This window comes from Anser anser, assembly GCF_964211835.1.
Source record: "Anser anser genome assembly, chromosome: 7".
Taxonomy (NCBI): Eukaryota; Metazoa; Chordata; class Aves; order Anseriformes; family Anatidae; genus Anser; species Anser anser.
The window spans coordinates 6,325,021-6,349,380 of record NC_139727.1 but is presented as its reverse complement, the minus strand read 5'-3'; the positions used below and the strand labels follow the sequence as shown (position 1 = coordinate 6,349,380).

The following is a 24,360-nucleotide window of genomic DNA, read 5'->3' as shown; positions in this document are numbered from 1 at the left end:
TAATCCTAGCTATTTGACAAGAATCTTCCATAAAAGGAGTCCAACTTACAGGTATCTTTTACTTTGGAGAGTTATAGGACTCAGCAAAAGTCTTTGGTTATGTTTGAAAGAACCCACAATTTGCAGTGACAGGAAAGACTCAAACCAAGGCTCTGTGACCAGATAGTCTAGCTTTGTTTGATGTAACATCAGTCTGAAATCCTGCAAGAGTAATCTTTTAACCCATTGGCACCAAAGTCTTCTGCATGTTGATTTACATCATAAGAATCCTGTACCTCCTCTACAATACACCACTATTGTATAATTCTGCCATTCTTACAACACCCTATACTTAAATTTGTCTCTTTTTGAGCATGCAATTATTTTAATTTTTGTATTAGATCTCCTCTGTGACCACCACATGTTTTATTATAACATGGTCTTTGGAACTTTTTTGTTCTGAATAATTCCTGAATATACTATCTCCCCCTTGAACAAAAATATATACTCTTATTTTTGAATCAAGTTTATGGTGTTATCATGTCTAGTATATGATCAAGCTCTAATGGTCTTTGCATTGGCTGATTGACTCTTTGAATGCTTCAGCTTATTCATCTACAGTTTTACTGGGACTTCTGCTAAATAGATAGACAAGCTTCTGTTTTGCATCTCAAATTGTAGCTTGAGGGAATGCAAGACTTGTATCTTTGGGCTGATATATTCAGCCTTCATACTCAAACTCCGTGTACTCCTCAAGAAATATCCTGGAGCTGTCCCTCAGGTGCCACAGATTTCCTCAGCAGTATCCTGGAGTTTTGCCCATGAGGAAAAAAAATCTGTCAAAATATGCATTTGGTTTTAATCTTCCTTTAGCGTATAAGTCTTTTGTCTTCCCTCTTCTTTCTCCTCAAGATGGACAAAATAAAATCCTCAGAGGTAGAGCTGTAAGCAATTTGGCTTTGGAAGATGGCTTTCTTGACAGCTGTCATTGTCCCCTGAGCACTGGATTTCTGGATGCTTTTAGTATTTGACTCTCAAAACATCTGGGAGCAACACAATTTCCAAATATATGGACATCCTGTGGCATTTGTGGTTGATATAGTTACTTTCAGAGTAGTAACTGACCCATAAATCTCATGATAGCCAGTATATCAGTTCTTTGTGGAAGAGAGCTCCTCTTTCTCCAGGTGATTGTGGACTTTATCATGAAAATGGTGTGATAATCAAACAGCATTAGTTATGGTGATTTTCTACAGAATTTGCTTTAAAGTGTTGTTCCTGTGTTGTTTTTTGTTTGTTTGTGTTGTTGTTGTTTTGTTTTGTTTTGATGTTTGTTTTCTTGTTAGTCTTCTTTCTTCTTCATCATGCTAGCTCCTTTGAAATGAACATCCTCTGCCTTTTATTTTACACTCAGGGTATAAATGATTTCCTTGATATAACACTGAACATGCCAACTGTTTTGCGGGACATAGCTAACCAACCTGTGCTGCTAATTCAACACTGTGACAATCTGTCAAAATTCTCCATTACCTTCTTTCCTCTCCTCTTGCCGCTGTGTGATAAAAGTGAGGATGCTGCTGTTAGGCTACTTTCACTTCTCATAAAGTCTATGTGCGTATCGCACATCATGGTTTGTAGCACAATGCATTTACCTTTGATGAAGCTTCCTTTCTAAAGCTGTTCCTCATCATGGATTATGATCTCTTTGTGCAATCTTCCTGATCCTTGTGAAATAAGCAAGCATGACATCTCTGTGTATCTTTTGTTTTAAAAAAACAACAAACCAGATTTGTTATTATTTTAAATAGACTATCAATCTACTTTGCTGGTCAAGTCAGTATTATTTTATTCATTCATATGTTGTTAGTCTGCATATTTTATGCCATTATAGCTAGTCTTACATGAAGTAAGTGTGAGATAGCATGCATTTCCCTCTTACAGTAATTCTAAATAGTTCAATCCTAAGTTCTACGTGTATTTCAGAGTTATCAGTGTAGTATTTTTAAGTATTAGAGATTTAATCAGAGGGAATGTATAACAGTCTTATTTATTTATTTGGTATGGACGTATTTTGATCCTGCTTAGGTTTTATCTGAAAAATATGATCCTTGCCAAGTACATTGATCCTTCTGAGTACTCTGTTAGAGATCAAACTGCTGTTGTAAGTAACATTATTAGTTATCACCACTGGATTTGTTAGCTTACACTTTATTTTCTACCCTTATGAAATTGCCAGCCCTTGCTTACCCATAACAATCAATTTCAGCTTTGGCAGAGGTGTAAGTATTAATTCTTTTGCAGATACAGTCAGAGGTAGACATCACATATCCATTTCCTTTTTTTTTTCTTCCTTTTTTTTTTTGTTATTTTTTGCTATACCTCCCTAATTCTCAATAACAATGAATTATATTCCACCTCTATTGTAGCTCTTGCTATTTTTACTATTATTATGCAGATTTAGTCTTAGTTATTTTTATCTTGGGTTTTTGTTATATTGATGTATTCATCAGATGGTATTGGTTTTTTAGATACACTTTATCGGAGAAAAATAGAGCTTTACAACATTGAGGTACATCATAGAAATCACTGAAGTAGGGAGCACCTAGGGGAAAAAAATACTGATTTCTTACTGTCATGAACAGTGTTAAACTTTGTATCTCTAAGTGATAAAAACATCATAGGCTTTTAATACATAATTTGGATGTGTACCCTGCAACTTACAGTACTTTGCATATGAGAACTAGTTTGTCAGCTCTTAACATTCCCCATTTTTGTGAAAGACGTACTTCCAGTAATATTGTTTAACTGCAACCAGTGTGAAAAAAATCTGTCTTCTGACAATACAATTTCTATGTAAAACAGCAGTAAGAAATCCTTTTCTACACTTGTACATAGATTGGAAGATACAAAAACAGCACTGGTTCTTGAAACTCAATATAACCAGCAGATGGTGCTGCGAGCTTAGAAATAAGTAGCCCAGAAAAGCCCCCAAGAACTTTTTAATGCATTTCTTTTGTGAAGAAATAATATTATTTAAAAAAAAAAAAAAAAAGTAATTCTACTATTTTGGTTCGTTTTAATTGTATACAGATGTTCTTGAATAGGTATATACTCTGTAAGCGTATGTATCTAAGACCAACATGTACATAAACATACACAGCATTTTATGCTTAGTTAACATGAAAATTATATTAGGAGTTCACAGGTAACAGTAGTGTGAAGACCTTCATCTCAAAGGAATATTGCAGCTGAACCTGAAAGTCTTGGGGATCACTGAGCCTGATCCTATTAACATTTAATAAATGGAAGTTTTTCCACTGATGTGGATGAAAGCCAGATAAGGCCGATGATAAGAAAGCTAAAGTTAAATGTCAGGATTTCAATTCTTCTTGTTCAGAGACACAGACAGTACTACACCCTTTTGTATAGGGTAAACAACTGCCAGGAGGAAAAGAAATTCAGTGGTAGCAAAGTTTATAAAGAAAAAAAAAAAGAATTTTCTGGTGACACATTAACCTCATATATATATATATAAACACACACGCACACAATAAAATAAAAAAATAATAATAATAAAAAAAAAAGAGCAATGTCCTCTAAGTTGTGCGTTTCTAAGAACTAAGAAACTAAGACAACTGACCACGAAGCAGAGGAAGAATTCAAAAAAATCTTGCAAGTTAGGAATACAGTCCCATAGATTTATAAGAAGTTTATGCGAATCTCTTCTTTACTCAGCAATGTAATACTGGTAAGGAAATTGGCAAGGGGACCTCCTATGTCTTTTTCAGGAAATGTGTTGATTAAAACATCTTCATCACAAATCTGTTTTTAAACTTGTCATGAACAGGCTAGGGAAAAGGTTATTTTGGTTTAAAATTTCAGGATATGTAGGTTGGAATTGCAGTGGAAATGTGTATATTTAAGATGTAGAGATAAATTGGCACTTTGAACTTGAAAACAAAGTAATAATTCTCATTAGATATCTGCAGGGTGAAATCTAGACTTCCCAACGTTCTTAGGAAGGAAACAGTTGCAGCAAGACCTAGCTGAGATTTGTAGAGGCCTACTCCAAATAAGTAAGCATATAACTATCCCTTTCCTATGCACTGAGTAACTCTCTCTTCCTGTGGAATCTGTGCTGTAAATACAAGATTTCTAATCCTAAGGAGCAGAGCAATCACCAAGGTCTCCTGTGCTCCCTTTTTTCCCCTAAGTTATTTCAGTGCATTGTATATTTTCCCACTGAATTTAATAGAGCTGAGGGAAACTGTACAAGCAAGGCACAGTGGTGAGTGGGCTTTGGAATTCCATCTTTTCTTTTATAGGGGCTTATTTTTGTCCACATAAGCCACTGGTTTTAGCAGTGACTGATGAGTGACTGAGCATATTCAGTCACAAAGGGGAAACTTCCCCTACTTTGTAGCAACAGGTCAGATTCCTCCTACAGTTACACAGAACTGAGTAACTACATCCTATTCCTCCTACTGCTGCAACTTCTGCCTCCAGGTCCTTTATCAATGGTGTCAAAAATCTTCTCCGAGCCAGGAGGACAGAGGGCAATACACTGTGGGTTGCTATGTATTGAAACAAGAATAGTCTTTGACAATGCACTGAATTTACAGCTGTGGGTGTGGAAAATTTTAACGCTACAGTTTGTTGTGTGATACTACTCTTAAATAATCCCCGCCAAAACATTCCTTGTGACTTTACATGCCATGCCATGGGGAACTGCCAAAGGACCACTCATAAATAAATCAGTGTCTTTTCATAGACACTGTATTATTTCTATTTGTTTGGTTTTTGTGCCTTGTTTTTTGTTGGTTTGTTTTTTAAGGAAAGAAAAATAGATTAATCAAAATAAAAAATATGGTATATGGTATAAAAAGATGTTCTGATGTGGAAAAGATACACACCTTCATGTCCAATTTAACTAAACGAAACACTCTAGAACCACTCAAGGACCATCACATATGCACGTTGTATGTTTTTATGGAATATATTTTCAATGTACTTTCAAAACAGCGATAGAACCTCATCATGTTATACCTGGCAGACCTGTGAAAATGAGTCATTATCAGCAATGTTTTCAGATAATTTGGTCACTTGAGTCATAGCAAGAGCTCTGAGTGAGGAACTCACTTAAGATAGCATTGACTGTAAACGAGCAACCCAAAGCTGTGTTAAAGATCAGTAGCAGAACTAAATTTCAGGTCAGGAGATTCCCAGTCCTGTCTTTGTAGTCATGGTACCATCAGATGTTCTACTAAAAAGTTAACGTGTGGCTTTGAGCAATCCTTTTGTACTTTGCCAGATGCAGCAGCTGGAGCTCTAAAATTGGAGCTTCTCACTAATTGTGACAGGGTAGGACACACAGGTTCTGAACAGCTCTTGTTTGAGACACAAGGATAATGTTTTGCCGTTGCTCCTCCTCAGTGTTCAGACAGCAGAACAGTGTGCCAAAATGGAATAACAAAATTTAAAATTTAACTGGGAGAATATTTATTCCCACCATACCTGATGAGAGACTTTGAGTTTCCTTATTCTACAAAGTGCGCTCTCAAAAGACAAGTCAAGTGCCCTGACTTTGATATTTTCCTGAAAAACACACCCCTGTGAACACAGACAAAGTTTTGTCCTATAAGTTCTATAATTTAGATATCTTCCTTTCTTAACCCTTTCCCAAAGTAAACATTACTGTACTTGAATAGTATTGTGTATGGATGCAACATGTGAAGAAGTCAATTGGATAATTAGATGGACAGGGCAAAATAAAGTGTTTTTTTGTGTGGTTTTTTTTTTTTTTAGTTGTTGTAGCTTTTTATTTGACAGCATGCCAATAACAATGTAATGGCTTGCATAAGCAGTTACAGAGTGAATCCTAAGATGAGAAGACAATGAAGAACGGAGATTCTCAAAATCAAGAAAAATGCGTGAGGAATACTAAAATTAGAACCAGAAAATGTGTTCAAGGTTTGGTGGAACTATGACTTAGTCATAGTTATATGAGTAAGTATAAATTAGGATTTAATTGGAAATTAAATTAAATAGCTTTTTTTCTATTGTGCATACTTCTCAGGGGAAAGGGAAGATGGTTGTTGCATACAAGCAGTATCACATTTCATATATACTTCTACACAGGAACAAGAAGTTAGGTCCTTGAAATTGGAAGCCTTTCTTCTCTAAAATGCCCAAGCCAATTGTGAAATACTCTCTATATATATATATGAAAAATGCTTTCTTCCTGTCCTATTTTATCAGCTTGCACCCTGAAGCATGATATATGAACAACTCCTGATCTAAAGTCCACTGATGTCCATGTAAGTGTTTTCTCTGACTTCAATAGACTGTAGATCAGCCACAATTTGAATAGCCTTAAATGAAGTCTGAAGTCATAGTAATAGAGAAGTGATAACAACTGGCATCTCTGGAAAGCATTTTGAATATCTATGCTCTTGAGTTAAGCTGGAGGGAGCAAAGAAAAATCAAAGTTATACAGTAACTTCAGAGGGTTGCTCTACTCTTAGAAATAAATTAAAGGCTGTAAGTGCCATAAAACAATAGCCTGAGCTTTTTTATCAAATGATGCAAGCTAAAAATTTGTTGGAGTTTGCAACTCCAGTTGCAACTCCAGTTGCAAACTGCAGTTTGTCCTTCATTCTATATATATGTGTAACCCTAAAAGCTCATGAACTTTAACTTTATCATAGTTTAACAGAAGATCAGAGCAGCTATATAGAACATATAGCAACATCCAGACTAGCAGCAATCCACATTTTGTGTTAACTGTCTTTTAATAGCATTCAGGGAAAAGCAGAGGTGAGGTAGAAACCTGTAGCTTTGTTTCAATTGCTTTTGTGTGATGACAGTTAAGTAAGACAGAAAGATACTGTATTAATATAAAATTTAAACATTGAATGACCAAAAAAAAAAAAAAGGCAATTTGTTTGACATTCAATCAATTTCAGGTACCTTTAGCCAAAAGGGGCAAGCCTGGGACCAAAAAAAATAAAATGTTTCTTGGGCTGTGCTGTTTCAAAGAGAATGTCTCATGTAAGCACCATTCAGTATTTGTAAAATATTCTGAAATGATGCATTCTTGACATTCTCAGATCTTGATGTTTTCTTATCTGCTTCAGAAGGCACAAACTGCAACTAAGAGTCAGTGAGCCTCACCTGCACTTCTAATGGTGCTAGTATGTACAGATATCCAGCACATCTGTTTCTCTTTGCATGAAAATAACAAAATAAAAAACCAAACAACAGTAAAAAATGAAATGCATTTTCCTGAGTTTCCAATGCACATAGAAACCAAAACAGCCATCCTCTTTCATTTGAATTACCATTTCAGACAAAAACCAAGCACTGCTCTGCAGTTTCTAAAATTCTTGTATCTTATCAAGCACCGTCGCACTGTAGTTTCTAGCCAATGATTTCATCATATGTTACTACAAAAAAAATCAAGTAATAATTACGAATTTGTTTTAAAATATTTTATTGGTATAAAGTGACTTTTAGACAGAATAAATATATATATTTTTTTCTGAACAAATAACTGATGTTCTGGATAAACCATATTTTGATACTCTGCTACATTCCAACCCAAACTGATTGGGCATTTTTTTTTTTTTTTTGAAACTACCTTTGATAAGAAATGCATTACAAACTCATCAGTTTAGCTTCCTGTTAACAAAGAGACAGCAGCCGTCTGGATTATTCTAGATCCGCAGTGAAACTGCCACACTATGTATGCTCAAACTAAAGCTGTGCAAGTTTGACAAGGGGCAGATGAATCCAGGAGTTATTGTGCAGGGGTTTAAGTCTATGCGGCAGCTGACGGTTGAAATACTCATCTATACATCGCTCTGAGCTAACTGGGGAAAGGTTGAAGCTGTATATTTTCAACATATCTAGCCTAATGGTTAATCTGTTGTCTTGTGCAGGGGGTGCTGGGTAGAATCAGAGCAATAGCTGACAGTTTGGAGGAATTGCTGTGGGTATTTTCAGTTGCCTGATTCACAAAGTGGTAGGTAGCGAAGTCTAAACAGGCTTGTCATTGAAAGAGGGAAGTCATGCTCACTGTCGTTCCCATCAAAAGATCTCTGGTAGCCAAAAGCTCAATCGGCATATTGATTATCTGCATTTAGTAATACTGAGCTGCAGCTCCTCTTCACCTAGCATATGAAAGATGAGCTTTATGGAAGACAAGTCAGATTGCAGAGCAGTGATTGCTCCTTTGGAGGGCAGCTGGAAAGATGCTTAGGAGAAAGACAATGGGGGTGGGGGGGTAGGGGGGAATAAAATATTGTTTCAAACAATGATAGTCTGACTGTTAAAAGCACTCTCTATGATTCTAGTGCTGGATCTGGCATATCAATACAGGGACATGGCATTACTCACTGCAGAGATTAAGGGGGTGCAGTATGAATTAGACTGAAACAAAAATGAAGTATCTGCAAGTGACAGCTCTGGCTGATGGCTGACTACGAAGGAAAACACTGTGTTAGTGTCTGGCGAAAAACAGTGCTGAAAGCCTAGCAGCTGATAGAGATGGGGGAGGAAGGGAGTGGTAGGCATTGGTGGTGGTTGTTTAGAATGTCTGGTTTTGGTCAGGATATTTTTTCCCCTTTAAAACACATTTTCATCTTCCCTTCCAGGCAAATCATGCTGAAGCCAGTTTCAGCCATTTTGTTGAAAGCGCTGTACTGGTATTCTGCCTTGTTACATTTAAATTAAAGCTCAGCCCAGTTTTAAGTTATGGCAAGTGTGTGCTTGCAAAGAATAAATAGAGATTGCCATAGGCATTATATTAACTACATTGGTTATTTTAAAAATGTTCAGGGAGTTGCAGATTGCATTTCAAATTATCTTCATTATAATAAATAAAATGTATAGAAATAGAAACAAGCATGATTCCTCAATGCAGTCTGTAGGCAAGTGTATAATCATTGAGCTTGAAAGAGAATTCTTGAGGGTGGGGGGAAGGGGGTAGAAACGTATGCAGCTTCAAACTGCCTTTATCTAAATCCCATTAATATCTCACATTTTAAAGGTATTACTTTTTACCTATCTAATGTTGACAGATTTTTTTTGATCAAGTTCTGCACAGTATTTTCCTGTAGTGCAATTAGGAAATATTACAGAAAACATGGAATTTCCTAAATTACTACGCTTATCCACTTCCTTATTGTTTGCCATTCTCAGTAAGCTATTCATTTGTTCTCAAAATGACCAATAAATGCTATGATTCTTATTTAGTGATAATAACGCCTTTGGGTACATGGTAAGTGTCCTGAATAGTTCTAACAAACTGTGGCAAAATGTACAATGCAGGCAACACGCTCATCCTGTGACCATTTTCATTGAAAATAATTGCTTATATCATATTAGATAAAGAAAAACTTTTTTAACTGTGACAAGGAAATAGTTCTCTTTCAGTAGACTTGCTGGTGCTAAACTCATCACATACTTAGAGGAGAACTCTTGTGGATGTGGAGGTTCTGGTTTAATATTGCACAGTGGTACAACAAATTACCCCAATCCAAGCAGTTTGGTTGCCAAACCTTGTGAGGCAGTGACAGTCTGTAAGGATGCATTCAGTTCCATATAATTAAGAGCAATCTCTGTGTCACAAATATGTTTTCCATGGAAATGAACCAACATACTAGTGCAAACACCCAATCAGATTTTTAAGAAACTATTCATAAAAAGTATCTGCTTTTGCTGAACAACAGGATACTTTAAAAGTGTTTTAAGTCCTGCACATAATATTATGTGCCTGCAGAAGTGACAGCATTGGCCTATATTTCTCTCCTAGTTATACAATACTCCTTAATCTGAGAACACAGTTATATTTTTTTTCAAAATTGCATCTCTGTGCTTGCACATGTATATCCATGTGTATCCTGATGTGTTGGTGGTACAGTATATCTTGACAGGCTATTTAGAATAAAAGCAAACAATTTTACTCTCCTAGGGTAAAAAATACATAATTGTGTTAGAGGAATGGAGAAAGCACACAATCCTTGCTTTTATCTGCATAGAATATACCATAAGACATACACTGTTATAGAAGTTTAGTGCATAAGGATTACATCTCGTATCTGGTTATCACTTATTGAACTCCAGAAGAGACTGTGAAAAGATGTTATTTCTTAAGTTGATTGGAGGGTGGATAAGCATTATTACCTTCCATTGTGTGTGAAGATGCTTTGATGCAGGCATATAGATATACATAGATTATTTCCAATGTTACTGTCTGTAGTTTAAAGGTTGAACTGGATAGATATATTTTGAATTGTACAAATACGTGCTTGACCAGTGGCTTGCATAGGGAGATAGGGCTCTGCAGGTTTATTTTATCATCTGAAAATTGTTTCACTAGAGGAATACCAAAGAGAGAAGTACAAGATTTGACCAAAAAGCAGTAACTCTGAGGTAAGATGGATAATTTTTGAGTAATGTATCCAATATGATACACAGCAATTCTTTTGTGGAAGTTTTCCTAGTGAAAGATATATGGTATCCTCCAGTGGTTTAAAAGCCATCTCAACTTTCCTGAATATGCATTATTCTTACTACATGTTAAATGTTGCTATTATTAGAAAAAGAGCAAAATAACCCTGAGTTAGACTCCGGTTCTGTTCTGATTTTTTTTTTAATTTTATTTTGTTTTTTAAATCTAAATCACTCAGAGTAGCAGCAAGCTTTTAACTCTGAGATCTTTGAATAGGAATGGAGACTTTGTCACCAAATAGTTGAACCTAGTGAACCTGGTTAAAGAGTACATTCAAAGTATTCTTGTGATTCACATATAATCAGCTTTTTTGATAGAGACAGATTTAGTGCTTGAGCACAAATGGCAAGCATGTGGATGCTATTTATGTATCTGTCCATCTACAATATAATGATTCTAGCTAATAGTAAACTAGACGAAAATGCCAAAAAGCACACTGACCTCCTCAAATGATTTTGAGCTACTGTATATTCAAAGTTCTCCATGGAAACTTTAAGGCAATTGAAACATATGGAAATAATGGTGCAAGATTATCAGTCCATAAACTATTCCCTACCCAACCTCCTCACCTCATAACACATAACAGAATATAAGATCTTACTGGCTCAGTAGTATACCTTCTTCTCTATAATATACTCATTCAGAATGAAACAAGCATTACTGTGTATTTTTACCAAAAATATTTGGCGAACATTGTATTATTGTCTTTTTTCAGAGGATGGCATGTTCTTGTTGTTCAATTAGCTTTGATATATTAAAAAATGAAAAAAAAAGGTCACAGTTTCAAATCAAACCTGTTTATAAGAAATTAAACTTTAGCCTTATTTTCAGAGATGCTACATATCTGACCTCCTGAAATTTACAGCACTCAGCACTTCTGAACACCCAACTACTATTATGTAGGTTCCTAAATACTAGTTTAATTCCATAAGTACACTTGCACGATTTTAAAGTGTTGACCTTTCTTCTATTATTCCTTATGTATTTGAATAGCAGCAGTGTTCTAACTCCCCTGTCATTTTCAGTAGAATATGGGGAATAAACATCTTCCACAGCTAGTAGATCTCAAAGCCTTTATCAACACGTGGGAAATAAGTGTTGCCTCAGACACACTTACCCTAGGATGGGATTATTGCTTAAAGATAATAATATTGTGGAATAATCCTTTTATAAGTATTCTTTTATAAAAAGCCATTTTTGGGGAAAAAATAAAAAAAAAGCTGCAGGTATAAACCTTTATTTCAACTATAGAAACTGATACTTTAAGCTTTAAAGTCTGTAATTCCACATGATATCAAAACTGATTCATGGTTTGAAATCATTTTCGATACAAAGACATTAATTTACATTTTTTCTTATTATTTAGAAGTAAAGAATGCAGCTAGACCAAGTTACCCAAAAAGTTCATATCAATTCAAGAATGCAACTACTAATGCACTGGTTGGTGCCAAGTCCACTGAAGGAGCCCCGGAACCTGTTCCACTTGTTAATAACCGTAAAGGGAGCCTCTTCCTACCCAACAATCCCTCGCTGCTGCACCTTAACTTATTGAGTTCTGTTGAACAAGGAAAATCTACCTACTGTAGATTGCAAAGGGCACTCAGCTTGCCTGTAAAATACCGCTACCACTCCCAAAAGCCTGGGTTGAACCAAGATCTCCGTAGGTAGCCCCGTAGTTGGATGCATAAGGCAATTCCGATTGGTTTGTGCATGGTTTTGCAATCTGTTTTCAATGTGACTATGACATTACTAATGCTCTGTTAAGTGCTTACAGATGTGGGTTTCTCCAGATGTGGTGATTAATAAGTTAATCAAGATAGCTAGTCAACTAATGTTTCTGGGTGGTTTGTGCTTTATCTTTCATATGGTTTATTTGCTCTGAAGCATTTACATTCTAGGCAAAAGAAGTTTACCAGGTATTCCAGTTTGTGTGTTGTTCAGTAACGTAGATGCTATTTCAGATTACAGCTCTTTTTAGGGCCTAAAAAATGGAGTCTATAGACCGTGCTAGTAGTGACCTGAGGGAGACAGTGAAGGAGACATATTTATTTTAAAATGGTAACAAAATAACAAAGGAAGAAGTTATGAACTAGTCCACCGTTTCTGAAAGGCATTCCTTTTATTTTGCCTAAAAAATGAAATGAGGATGAAAGTCAAGTAATATGTTGTTACAGATGTTCAGCTCCACATTAAGGCTGTTAAAATTAGCAGCACATCTTAAATCAATTCATGGAACATTGTCTGGAAGTTATGTCATTGAAATAATGAATCCTCTTTACTCAAGAATAAGCAAACATGTTAAAACATCAGTGTAACTTTAAATTAAACCCCAGCATAAACCAGAGTATCTGAAGCCTCATTAGATTTGCCTGACATTTTTCTAGCACTGAGTCTTCCTGAACTGCAAAACTGTTAGATTCTGTGCCTATTAGACAAGTGAGCACTGGGTTGTTACAACAGTACAGTAAGTGTTATACTTAGGGATGCGCAAAACAAGATCTTGAATTTTATTAGAACTCAGAGGCTGGATTGAGTTCAGATTCTATAAAATTCTGTGTCCAATTCTTGAACTTATTTGCACTTTTCATGAAAGCTGGTAAGGAAAGTCTGCATAATAAAATATGACTGCATTTTAATACGACTGCTGTAGCATAAAGACATCAAATATACTAAAAATGGGGGCACATTCTCATTAACAAAAGCACTAAGTCAAACACAGAACATCAGAGTTGAGTTATCATATATCACAACCCATTATTCAAATATAGTTGTCTTTCAGAAGAACAAGTACATTTAACACTCCCTTTTAAATCAATGCAGACACAGAAACCATGAAACTAAATTGATATTTTATGACTGCTATTTTTTTTTTCTGGATCTGTTTCTTTAAATACACAGGAAATTGATAATTGTATGTAATGAAATATGTTTTATATCCTACTTATTACTAAGAAGTGATCATTGCAACACTTTTAGGAACCACACCCTAGGTAATGGTCTCTATTCCATTCCATTCATATATTTCAGCTACATAGATTCCCTTCTGTCATTCTTACAGAGCTGCATATCTAAACTGCAGATGCACTATAAACTCTGCACACAGATTTCATTGAAAAACAAAATCTTGTTTGAATGTAATATGATTAAGACAGATTATCTTTCATTGCTGCAATGAAAATGAATGGCTTCCTGGCTTAGCAAGGCATTGCTTTAGCAATGAATTGAGATCTCAGAAGGCTTTGCTAACAGGTATTAACTAGTGAGCCACATTAACCTTGGACTTTACAGCCAATTAGTGAAAGTAACAGTTTGAGTATGACAAGCACATATCAAAAGAGGGAGCTTATTTACTGTATATGCAGTAAAAAAAATAACTTCAGACTGCTAGAAATCTATAGGTGGTTATTCTGGCTGATTAGTACCAAGACTGTATTATGATTGGGCAACAAAGTAGTACCAACTGGTAGCAGTGGAGAACATGAATGCTGGACCATGCAGTACAAAAGATCCTTATTTGAAAGGATCAGACAGGTCTTTTTAACTAGCTGAAAGTTTGGAAAATTACTCTTTTTTAGTATTGTTTTTTATTGTTCATAGAAATATAACAGCTATAATACAATCTACAGTTGTCTTGTATTCCTGTAAGATTTTGTATATTGTCCTGATGGGTACATAGCTTCCTTACACTATTAAAATCGTATATCAATATACTTACGGTGTAATACTGAATCTCTTTACTAATATTCTGTAACTCCACGGTAGTAGATTAAATTAAGTGAAACTTAGAATTTTTACTACCAGGAGAGTGAAACATATCAGTTGTAGCTTGTTTCTGTAAGGAATGTTTTGCATAGTTTTTGGTCATTTAATCTTTTAAGTGTTGGAATCATTAGTTTAGAACTGAATATTTGTATACTATAAAGAACAAGAAAGCACAGTGTATGTCTTGAAAGCAGTTTATTGTCTGTGTTGTGGGATAGCATGTGAATAACTTTTTGATAGACAAGTTTATAGCGAGACTATGCCATTTCCAAGAGGGGTATTCTGAAATGCACAAATGCTTGCACTTTGATATAATCAGGGGGAAAAAAAAAAAAAAGTTTCTTACCAACAAAATAATTCTGTAAATACTCACTTCAGTTTACAAATAACTGAATAACGAAGTGATCTAGTTTAATCCCAGAAAGAAAATTTCCAATTGCATATTTCTGATAATTTTATATGGACATATTTCTATCTCAACCAAAGAATAGAACTAGACTAGTCATCAATAAGCATCAGGAAAAAAAAAAAAAAGTTCGAATGAAATGGCTTTGTCTTTGGGGATGCTGCCAGAGAACAGAGAGTTAAATCAGTGAAATAAATCATTATAAGACAGTCATTGCTCTGAAATAAGTATAACCTTTTACGCAACTGTTTGGGGCATTTTTTTATTTGTTTGGTTGATTCATTTGCTTTTGTTCTCTTTTGCTAAGTTTTCTTTTGCTTTGATTGCCTGGATGTGTTACGTGATGCCAGGTCATTTAAAAAGACAGCACATCTGTCTTTTCAGGGCCCAGTCCTTCGGTCTTGACCAAGGCAAAATGAAGTTCCACAGCAGACTTTGGAAAACAGACAGACATGACAGGCTAGAACACAGACTGTAATAAAGTAGCATCAGAAGAGGGCTATAGCAGAAGGATATTGCTTAATTTGTTCCCAGATAAATCTAGGGCAGGTGATATCCAGGTTTGTGGTTTTGTTGTCGCTCCTATGTAGCTCATTGCAAATTGATTTTTTTTCCAGCCTCTGCTTGTGCACTGCTAATGTGTATTAAGCTCTTTTAATACAGATACTACTGCTGCTACTAATCTCTTTCCTTTTAGCTCTAAAGTAACAGCCTTCTAGGCGTCAGTTATATTACCTTCTAGTTCATTTTCAAGTTAACAATAGGATGAAAAAAGTCTGTTTTTCCTTCTTTACATTAGAATAACTCAGCATTAGTGTGAGTATGAGAAAGCAGGCATAATTCCCTTTGCTAGCAAATGTAAACCTTATGCACGGATTATTAAGTGCAATAACAGTCTTGAAACAGTAACGATGACGGTTAATTCTTATAGATGAGCTATTAGGAAGCTGCACTTGTTTAAACAATAAACATTGTGACATAGGTTATCCAAGATTAGTTTATGATTGGCAAAATCATAAGTGATTCTACATCTGGAAATTGATCTGTCATTGAAAGCGCACCTCATCCTCATTAAAAGACTGTGTAACACATGCATCCTCTGTTACACAGGTATTGTCTCCCCACTTCCATTCAACCTCATTCTGTTCTCTCCTGTTACAACTCCCTTTTGTGAGAAGGGTAGAGTGATGAGGTCTGACTTGTGCTGGAGATCTGTGCACAATGGCAGGCTGCGCTCACAGTCCCAACTAACTGAATCATTGAACATCAACGCATTGAATATTTTACATCTCTTCATGAAGACTCTGTTGTTTGGCATGTGAGGAGCAAGAACCAACTGGTGTCTGGCTCATTAGCAAAAGCAGGCTGGCAGCTGTTATGTTGGTACTGCAAATAGTGCTTTATCTTTCTGGGAATATAGCAAAGCACTAATTTTACTTTTCCGTAGTGCAGATTAACTGAAAATAATGCTAAGAATAACCCAAGTGTGGTTCCCCCCCTTTGTTTTTGAAGTATGAAAGCAATTTGAAAGCCTGTGTTCAAAACCCTGGTATTCTTCCCTGCTTCTCCTTCAAACCAATTTCTTTGACTAACATGTATTTGATTTTTATTACTGTTGGGCCTATGTTAGCAATGAACTATCAGTGCGTGAATGGACATAGAGTGTGTGTTCTTTGCTACTTCACTTGTATTTCATTTTGCACTTAGAACAGTGCTTAATCTCATGAGTTCCTTATATTTCCAGTTGAAGATGAGCAGCCATCGACACTATCACCCAAAAAAAAGCAACGAAATGGAGGCATGAGAAATTCACCCAACTCCTCACCCAAACTGATGAGGTAAGACTGTAAGAAACTCATGTCTTCATCTCCTTTCTTTCTTCCTCCCTTCCCCTTCTCCTCCCCCCACATCAAAAAATAAGGGGAGGGGGTGGAAAAAAAGATTGTTAGATGGTTTCTGAAAGGCTGAAGTATTTATTCTGTCAGCTTGTCAGCAGTTAATGATAGAGCTGAAAAAAATTCTGTCATGAAAAACAGTTTGAAAAGCTGTTTGAAAAATACATAGGCTTTAAAGTCTTAGCTGTCACCCTGTCCTGTCCGTGTGTAGTTCTTAAACAGCAGTGGCACTAATGATAGCACTATCCAATCAGAGGAACTCATGTGGTTAGTTTGCCTCAGGCAATTCTCTTTTTGTTGGATTCCCTCTGAGTACTGTTTTCTGTACTTAAGGCCATATGTGAGATGTATCATCACAATCAAAAATGAACCTGAATATTACCTTCCTTTTATCCTGTCGATTGAAATCAAATTTCTGTTAATTGATTTAGACTGATAAAAAAGTCTAATAATCTATGTACTTGCCAAAGCAAAGTTCAAAAGTAATGCAGTTGTACTCAGGTTAAAAGCATATTAATTATGAAATACGAGGATTTTTTAAAAGGGTAGTATATACTCTAAAAGTGGGTGATGAAAATGTTATCTTGTTAGTGATATTTTTCCCCTGTTGCTATATGTACATTATTTTACACTTCTAACATCTTTGTATAGCTGTGTAGTTCCATTTCATAGGACAATTTTCCTCTAAGAGTGTTGTTAAAACTAGAACTACAACAGGAAATTGAAATCTATTAAAATAATATGACATTTGCATTCTGTCTCACTTCCTTCACCCTTTGCCTGTTCAAGTCAGTCAGGAGAGGATCAAATAGTAGATGTGGAGTCCTCTGTAAGGATGCAGTTCCTCCTCTGCTTTTGCATATCTAAAATAACCAGACTAGAACCTCGGTCCATAGTTGTATCCATAACTAAATATCATAGCAGTGATTTGCTACTGCGTATAGAAAAAGTGCAAACTTCCTTAGATAGAGACACCTTCATGCAGTTTGGGGTTTTGGTATATGTGTAACAGTAACTGCTCTGCAAACGCAAAGGTTAAGTGAAAAAAATGATATGAATGTATATTTCTTTCCTATATAAATTCACTTGTGTTTTCTTTTATTGTTGACAATTATTGTGTTCCTTTAAGAATTTGGGTTACAGGTAGGTAATATGTCTTTTTGCATTTCAGTCAGTAGACTGGGAATTTTTAAAGGAGCATCCATATTTGTTTATTGTTTCTGCAATATAGGGCATATTCAAGGACATAACTTTTACAAGTCTTCTTCATTTCTGTTTAGACTATAGAACCAGAAGTGAGATTGATTCACAGAGGAAAATGCACCCAGCTGTGTCCTTTTTTTTTTTTTTGACTCTTGACCATCTATTTCTGTTAAATGTATCATTAAAAGTTCTCTGCCTTCCTGTTAGCTCAGTCTTGCCCATATGACACTGATTTACATGCTTGTTTACAGTTTATGAGGAAGAATAAAATGAGCATACTGGCAAGCTTCTCATTTTTATGATGCCAGTTGTCAGCCTAGCATCATTTTCAATTTACTTACCTTTGGACAGTCCTCTTATCTGGTGCTAATAGTTTTAACCATTTAAAGTTTTTAAAATGTGAGAAAGTGTCTTGCCACCAAATACTAATTTTTGGGGAAGGAAAAAGAAAAAGGAGAAGGGGGAGAGAGAAAGAGAGAGAAAAAAAAAAAGAAACATTTGGAGCTGAGTGCACTGTCCCTGTTTGCTATGTAAAGTATGCCTCATTTCTTTGATCTTGAGTAATAATAATTCTGGGGAGTTATACTGTTTTCATATGCTTCAAAGCTGTGTCAAAGTTTTGCTGCTTAAGGGTACTTCTTTATTCTATTGGCTCTTGGGTACTGAGATGACAGGTCCTCTGTACTAGGTGCAGGCTTTTTCAAGTCATAGCCTTCAGCAAAACATCAAATTACCAAATACAGGGTAACATACTTCTACACAAATGCCTTTCCTGTAGATATATTATACCATATATATTAAATACTTTAGTGTTACACGGTACATTTTATGTGCAATAGAAAGTGATGGTTTGAGGTAGCCTTAGGGGTACTTTTTTCCACAAGCAGAAAAAGCTAGTGTATACCGTATCAAGTATGGTTTTTACAGGACTTTCTGCCCGAAGGCCTTTGTAAATAAGTAATGATCAACAGATTGGCTGTGGGTTTTTGAAAAGCATGCCTGTGTCAGTTTGCATGATGGGGGAAGATTTTCAAAGTGGAGCCTGCTTTCGTTGCCTGCTGAAGAGGGACTGAGGGAGAGTGGTCGTCCTGAGCCTGAGCTGTCTGCTCAGTAGCATATCAGAATTGCTAAATACAGGTTGAGCAGCAAGCAGAGAACTTGCCAGGCTTCCAGATCTAGACATTGTTTTCTTCTTCTCTCTTACTGCTAAATTTATTCACCAGCACCCTCAGCCTCTCCCCAAACCCAATGGTCTCTTTGTCTTATCCATTATCTACACTGACTGACCTTTGGTTCAAGGTGCTAAATAAGAGAAAGCTGATTAAATCAGAAGAAAACTCTGCATAGCTTTGTGTGCAATGTCCATCTTTCAGCTTTACAATAAACGAAGGTGGGATGTATTATTTGCTAGTTTGTATACTTGCCAGTTACCTAAAGTGACAGGTATTTGCTTTCCTGCCCAGAAATATTTAGTGTAAGTCAGCTAAAAGTACACAAAAAAAATGTCAGCTAAAACATTGTCATGTCTGCAGTTGATATATAGCTTTGCAATATTCTTCATAAATTTACACTAAAAGCTCCTTTTCAAATCCAGCTTCACCCCTGTCCCTCCCACAGAAACAGCTGGCAGATTGTTTCCTCAGCTGCGGACCTAGGTCTAGAGGGGGCCTGGAGAACAAGACTGGAGCATGTAAAAGAGAAGTAGTATGTGGAAAGTTCATCAGCAAATTCTAATCAGAGCTGTGACTCTAGAGTCACTTCATGAGCAGCCTTACAGTTAAGACAATGTTGAAAATGCTGAATAGATTTTAGATTTCCGCAGTGGCTGGGGCAAATCAGGGAAGATGGTATTATGCCATGAGATGAAACTATGGGACCTCTGCTGTCACTGAAATAGAACAGAGGACCAGAAGCTGTATCACAGGTATCCCCTGGGAGTTCTGACACGTGCTTATTTAGACTGGTCAGAAGGTGGGCATTCCTGACATTAACTCACACATAAATAGAATTCCGTATTATCAAATCTGATGCTGATAGATAGATTGAAGACATCTTTTTAATGTCAATTTTTTAATGTTATTGTCTCTAGATGTCAATAAGTCACTACCCAAAATAAATAAATGGTACATATTCAAATGTTCTTCGTATATGTCATACATGGTTTAGATTCACATTTAGAAAGTCACTTTTCTAACTGACTCCTGTATCACATCAAATGACGTAGGCAGAATCACACTGATGCAATGCCAGAAGAACCAGTGGTCAATCAGGTAAAAATAGTTCAGAATGCAACTGTAGCTATAAATGTGAATTAATTAGAAAAATACTGAGCCACTCTGCATTGTCAGAATTACTTTCTATCTGTTTCACACCAGCAGAAGTCTTTCCCATTAAACCCACAAGAACATGGGTCTTCTTCAAATATACCTGAACTCAAAAAGGAAAAAGGAAGGATACTTCTCCTGTGGAGATGTAAACACAAGGGCATACTATTACAAAAGAAGTAAAATTAAAATGGGAAGTGAAAGGAAAAGGAAAGAAATTTGTGAATAATAATCACATATCAAGTTTCCTTCTTCATGAGATGGAGAGGAAAGTGGGGCTATTTGATGCTTCTGGTGTCAGGCAGTGACATAAAGTCACCTGTTCATTATCTGACAGTCACAAGTTTCGATGTTTGTTATTGATGAACAGCCATGGTAAACAGGCTATGTCACATGAGTATCAAGTAGCAAAGCTAGTTTTAAGAAAGTGTCATTGTTGATTCTAGAGTGACCAGTAAAAATGTGAAAAGCCCTGGGTTTAAATCAAAAAAGCCACTTAAAAGGATTGTTGTTGGGGCTCAAGTCTTCACTTAATGCTTTGGTAGCTGCTACTGCATGAGTGGAATACACTGAGTTAAAGGAAATGTCAGCCCAGCTGAGTCAAACTACCTCTTAATGCAAGAACAAATAGCATATGACAGGGCCCAAGGGGCCTGAAGAGCAAACAAATAGTTTGTCCCTGTCCACTCTGAACGGAGTGGTGTAGTTGACATAGGCCTCTAGACAAGTAGCATACTCAGCAAAGGGTCATTATCATTAGAGTCCCTGATCATATACGAATCAGCAACATCAGAGGATGCTGGGTTTTCAGTGTGTTGCCAAGGAGAATTTCGTAAGCCTGAGGATTTTTCTTGATCAAGGCCCCAAAATAATTCCCAGCTAAACCATAAAACTAGTTCAGAGACTGTCAAGACCCAGCTAAGTGACATGGAATAAGTGAGCTTTTTGGCATACGTTTTTGGAAACCTTATTGAGATTATTTATCTGAAGTTGACGGGGAAACCTCATGTCTGTTTTTCTGAAGCTGGCTATAATATTCCAAATATATGAACAATGGCTGTGCACATCTCCTCATCTGCCCACCCAGCTCCATGTCCTCGCATGTGCAAACACATTTCTTCTGGTGCCTCTCAGGGTAAATTTGCATAGCCCCTGCCACAGTAGCACTGCCCTTCCAAAAGCTGAAACTGGGAGCTTTCATGCAGGAATTGAATAAATAAATAAATAAATAAATGAGGAGAGGTCAAGAGGCTGAATATTTCTTTAACAAAAACTGGTAAAATGAGTTTAATCTGATCATTTTCTGAGACTCTCCTAAACCAGGTATGAAGGCAAGTTTTGAAGCAGTGAAAGCTCACAGTTTAATTGTACTAATGGTTTATATTCATGTCCTTCAGCCTTGGAGATTTTCATAACATATTCTAAATTGACAGTTTTTGTTAAGGATTTGCAAGGCTAACTTTATGCAGTGATAATATGAAATTAAAAGTAAGCTGTGACACAGCAGGTTCCTAATAGCACAATTCACTTCCTGGTTCTGTTTGACGATAGTTCACTGCTGCAAATAAAAGCACCAGGTTCAGTAATCACCATGTTTTCTTAGACCGGGTTTTACCAAGTTTATAGAATGAAAAGGTTTGAATGGTAGGGAGTAGTATATGTTAGCCCGCTGATGATTGCTACCATTGGTAGTTGTGTTATAAATTATGGAAATAAGAACAGTATCAGATTGTTTTTCAGAGTAATGTGAAATCTTGTGCAAATGTTTTTGAGATGAGAGAACAGAGTCAGGAAAGAAAAGGAGAATTTTCCAGAGAAAAAAAATAATCAACAAGCTCTTTTATAAAGTTCAGAGTAAGAGAAGACCCACTCAGATCAAGGTAAAGGAAAGAAGAAGCTCTTCAGCCTTAAACTAGGTTTAAAGAAAATAGCTAATTTTTATAACATTGATTTGCAACAGAGGTAGCTTTTATCATAAGGTATAAAGGCTACACCTCATTTAAGTGGAAAACATCACTCCTATATTTTATGATGCCACTGAACTGTGAGTTTATATTTTTCAAATGAAAAATTATTTTTTCAGGTACTTTCTCCTACCTTTCAATGATTGCTAGCTCTGCAGCTTGAGTACATATAAATGGGAAATTTTAAGAACAGAGGATGCATCGGCTGTGTGCCTGTCTCCCCCTTGTTAAGCTGCTTATGTAAAACTCTGAAAGTTAACTATTTTGCTACTTTCCTGTGTAAAAGGATTGATACCTCAGAAGCATATTCTAAGAATGTCCTGAGGTAGCAAGATACTTTAATGAGCAAGATTCTAACAGTAAACAGCTCTATATCAGCATCCTCAGTAGTCTTGATAAATTAACATGAACTCATCACTAAGGTTTCTGAGGATAAAAAAAAAACAAAACAAAACAAAAAACTTTAGCAATATTTGAGTAGAGAAAAGGAGAACAGGGGAGGAAGAATCATTAGTATTCTTAGCACAGTAGTTCAGCCTGTAAGCTAGCACAGGGCACTGTGTACCAGCCACTGTATTAGATACATTCCTCTTTGTATATCTATGGAAAATGTAAGACAGTGTAGGATTGTAGCCAATATTAGTAGATTCTGAATATGCAAATAAAAGCATTTAACAGTAAAACACCAGGTTTTCTTTCTGAAGTTGCACTAGATGTTATTCTCTAAAGCTCCTTGCATCTGTGCACTGAATCTTTACAAAATTAATTGCTGATTAACCTGTGAAAGTAAAGATCAGTAGGAGCATCATTAGTGTAAAATACATAGGCAACAAATTCTCATTACAACTTAATATACACAGCCATATACACAGACTGCAGAGGGTCATGGAGAATGGCTAATGGTAGCCGACAAATGTTGGGTGTATTAGTCACAAAACATTTGCCGAATTCCATCAGAATGTCGTGACAACCTTCACAGCTAGTCCCAGTGAACTGCAGGAGTTGGTGGAGTTTGCCTGTGACAAGCCGTCAGTCTATCTTGGTTGAGCTTTATAGCACAAGTCAAAGCAGTCAGAGAAGATTGAAGTGACAGAGGCCCATGGAGTAAATAGTGAAACATGCAGCACATCATGAAATATTCAGCCAGAGTGTAAAAGCTCTAAATGCTTTTTCAATTATTAGCACCTGCACTGGCTGCATACATCTAACACTAACAGCATGTTAATTGCCACAATTTGTTAGGATAGTTGTAGGAGAAATTTCAAAGGCATGAGACATTCTCTAGTGTATCTTCAGTCCTTATCTTCAGCAAACCCTGTCCTTCCTCCTAAAATTAAATATGTGTGTGCTTATGCTCGCAAACACACATCCACATCCGTGGACAAAGTAAGGTAGGAAAACTCAAAGTTCCTGGCTCATACACATGGTGAGTTTCAAGACCCTGAATGTCTACTAGGAGACTGCTTACCATTTCATTGTGTGCAAGAATCAGACATAGCATATCTATGTGAGAAGGGCAAAATTGCAGACTTTAAAAAACACAGGAAAAGGAGGAGTTGCATGGTTCTTGGGCTTGTTTTGCCATCGATTTTTCTACAATTCTATTGTAGGACAGAATAAAAAGGAGTCAAGGCATTGTTTTACTGATGCACAAAGACTAACAGATTACAGTCAGTTTTCAAACCATACCAGGGTCCATTCTGGTGCCATGAAAGTCTTGTTCTCGGTGCCCAACATACAGGAGAGTTCCACTGGAGATCACTGAGGGTATATTGCTCTAATGCGCACTTGCATACAAGAGATAGCAAGAGGATAAAGACAAGGTGACAAAGGATATGCTAACATTAGTCATTAAATGAGGCAGTGGTCTTTCCAGTTCTGTCCATCCCCAGTTATTATTCCAAAGTTCCAGACTCAAAATCTGCAAGTAAGTTTGGAGTGGTTATAAATGTCTGCAAGGAAAGCAGTGCTCTTTGAAATGTAATGTTGGCTTCTTCACAGTAGGGTTGCAGCAAATGGGATTTATGGTCTAGCTGTTGTCTTCCAGGCAGGCTTTTTGGTGTTGTTGCTGTAACATGGCATTTAATGTCATTCTCAAGTTTAATTGATCATAAGTGGCATAATATGCTCTTGAAAACCTTGAAAAGAAGGCATTTTGCTCTTCATTTTAAGTCATGTGTATGCAATATCTGCTGTAAGAACCAGAGAGGCAAATTTTTAACTGGGGTTATGAATGAGGGAAATGTAGCTTTCGCTCTTTTTCTTCCATGCATGCTATTCATGCCTGTCTTTTCCTACGTGGAAGGACCAAATG

General features: G+C 36.3%; 1 protein-coding gene across 17 annotated transcripts in view; it reads left to right on the top strand.

The window, feature by feature from the left end:
* Positions 1-24,360, top strand: part of KCNMA1 (potassium calcium-activated channel subfamily M alpha 1) — a 472,598-nt gene that overhangs the window by 393,200 nt on the left and 55,038 nt on the right. For all 17 annotated transcript variants that reach the window (XM_083843583.1, XM_083843584.1, XM_083843575.1 and 14 more), the window contains one exon: positions 16,405-16,498. In XM_083843583.1, the coding sequence (XP_083699709.1) occupies positions 16,405-16,498 (94 nt within the window). The remainder of the gene's footprint in view (positions 1-16,404; positions 16,499-24,360) is intronic.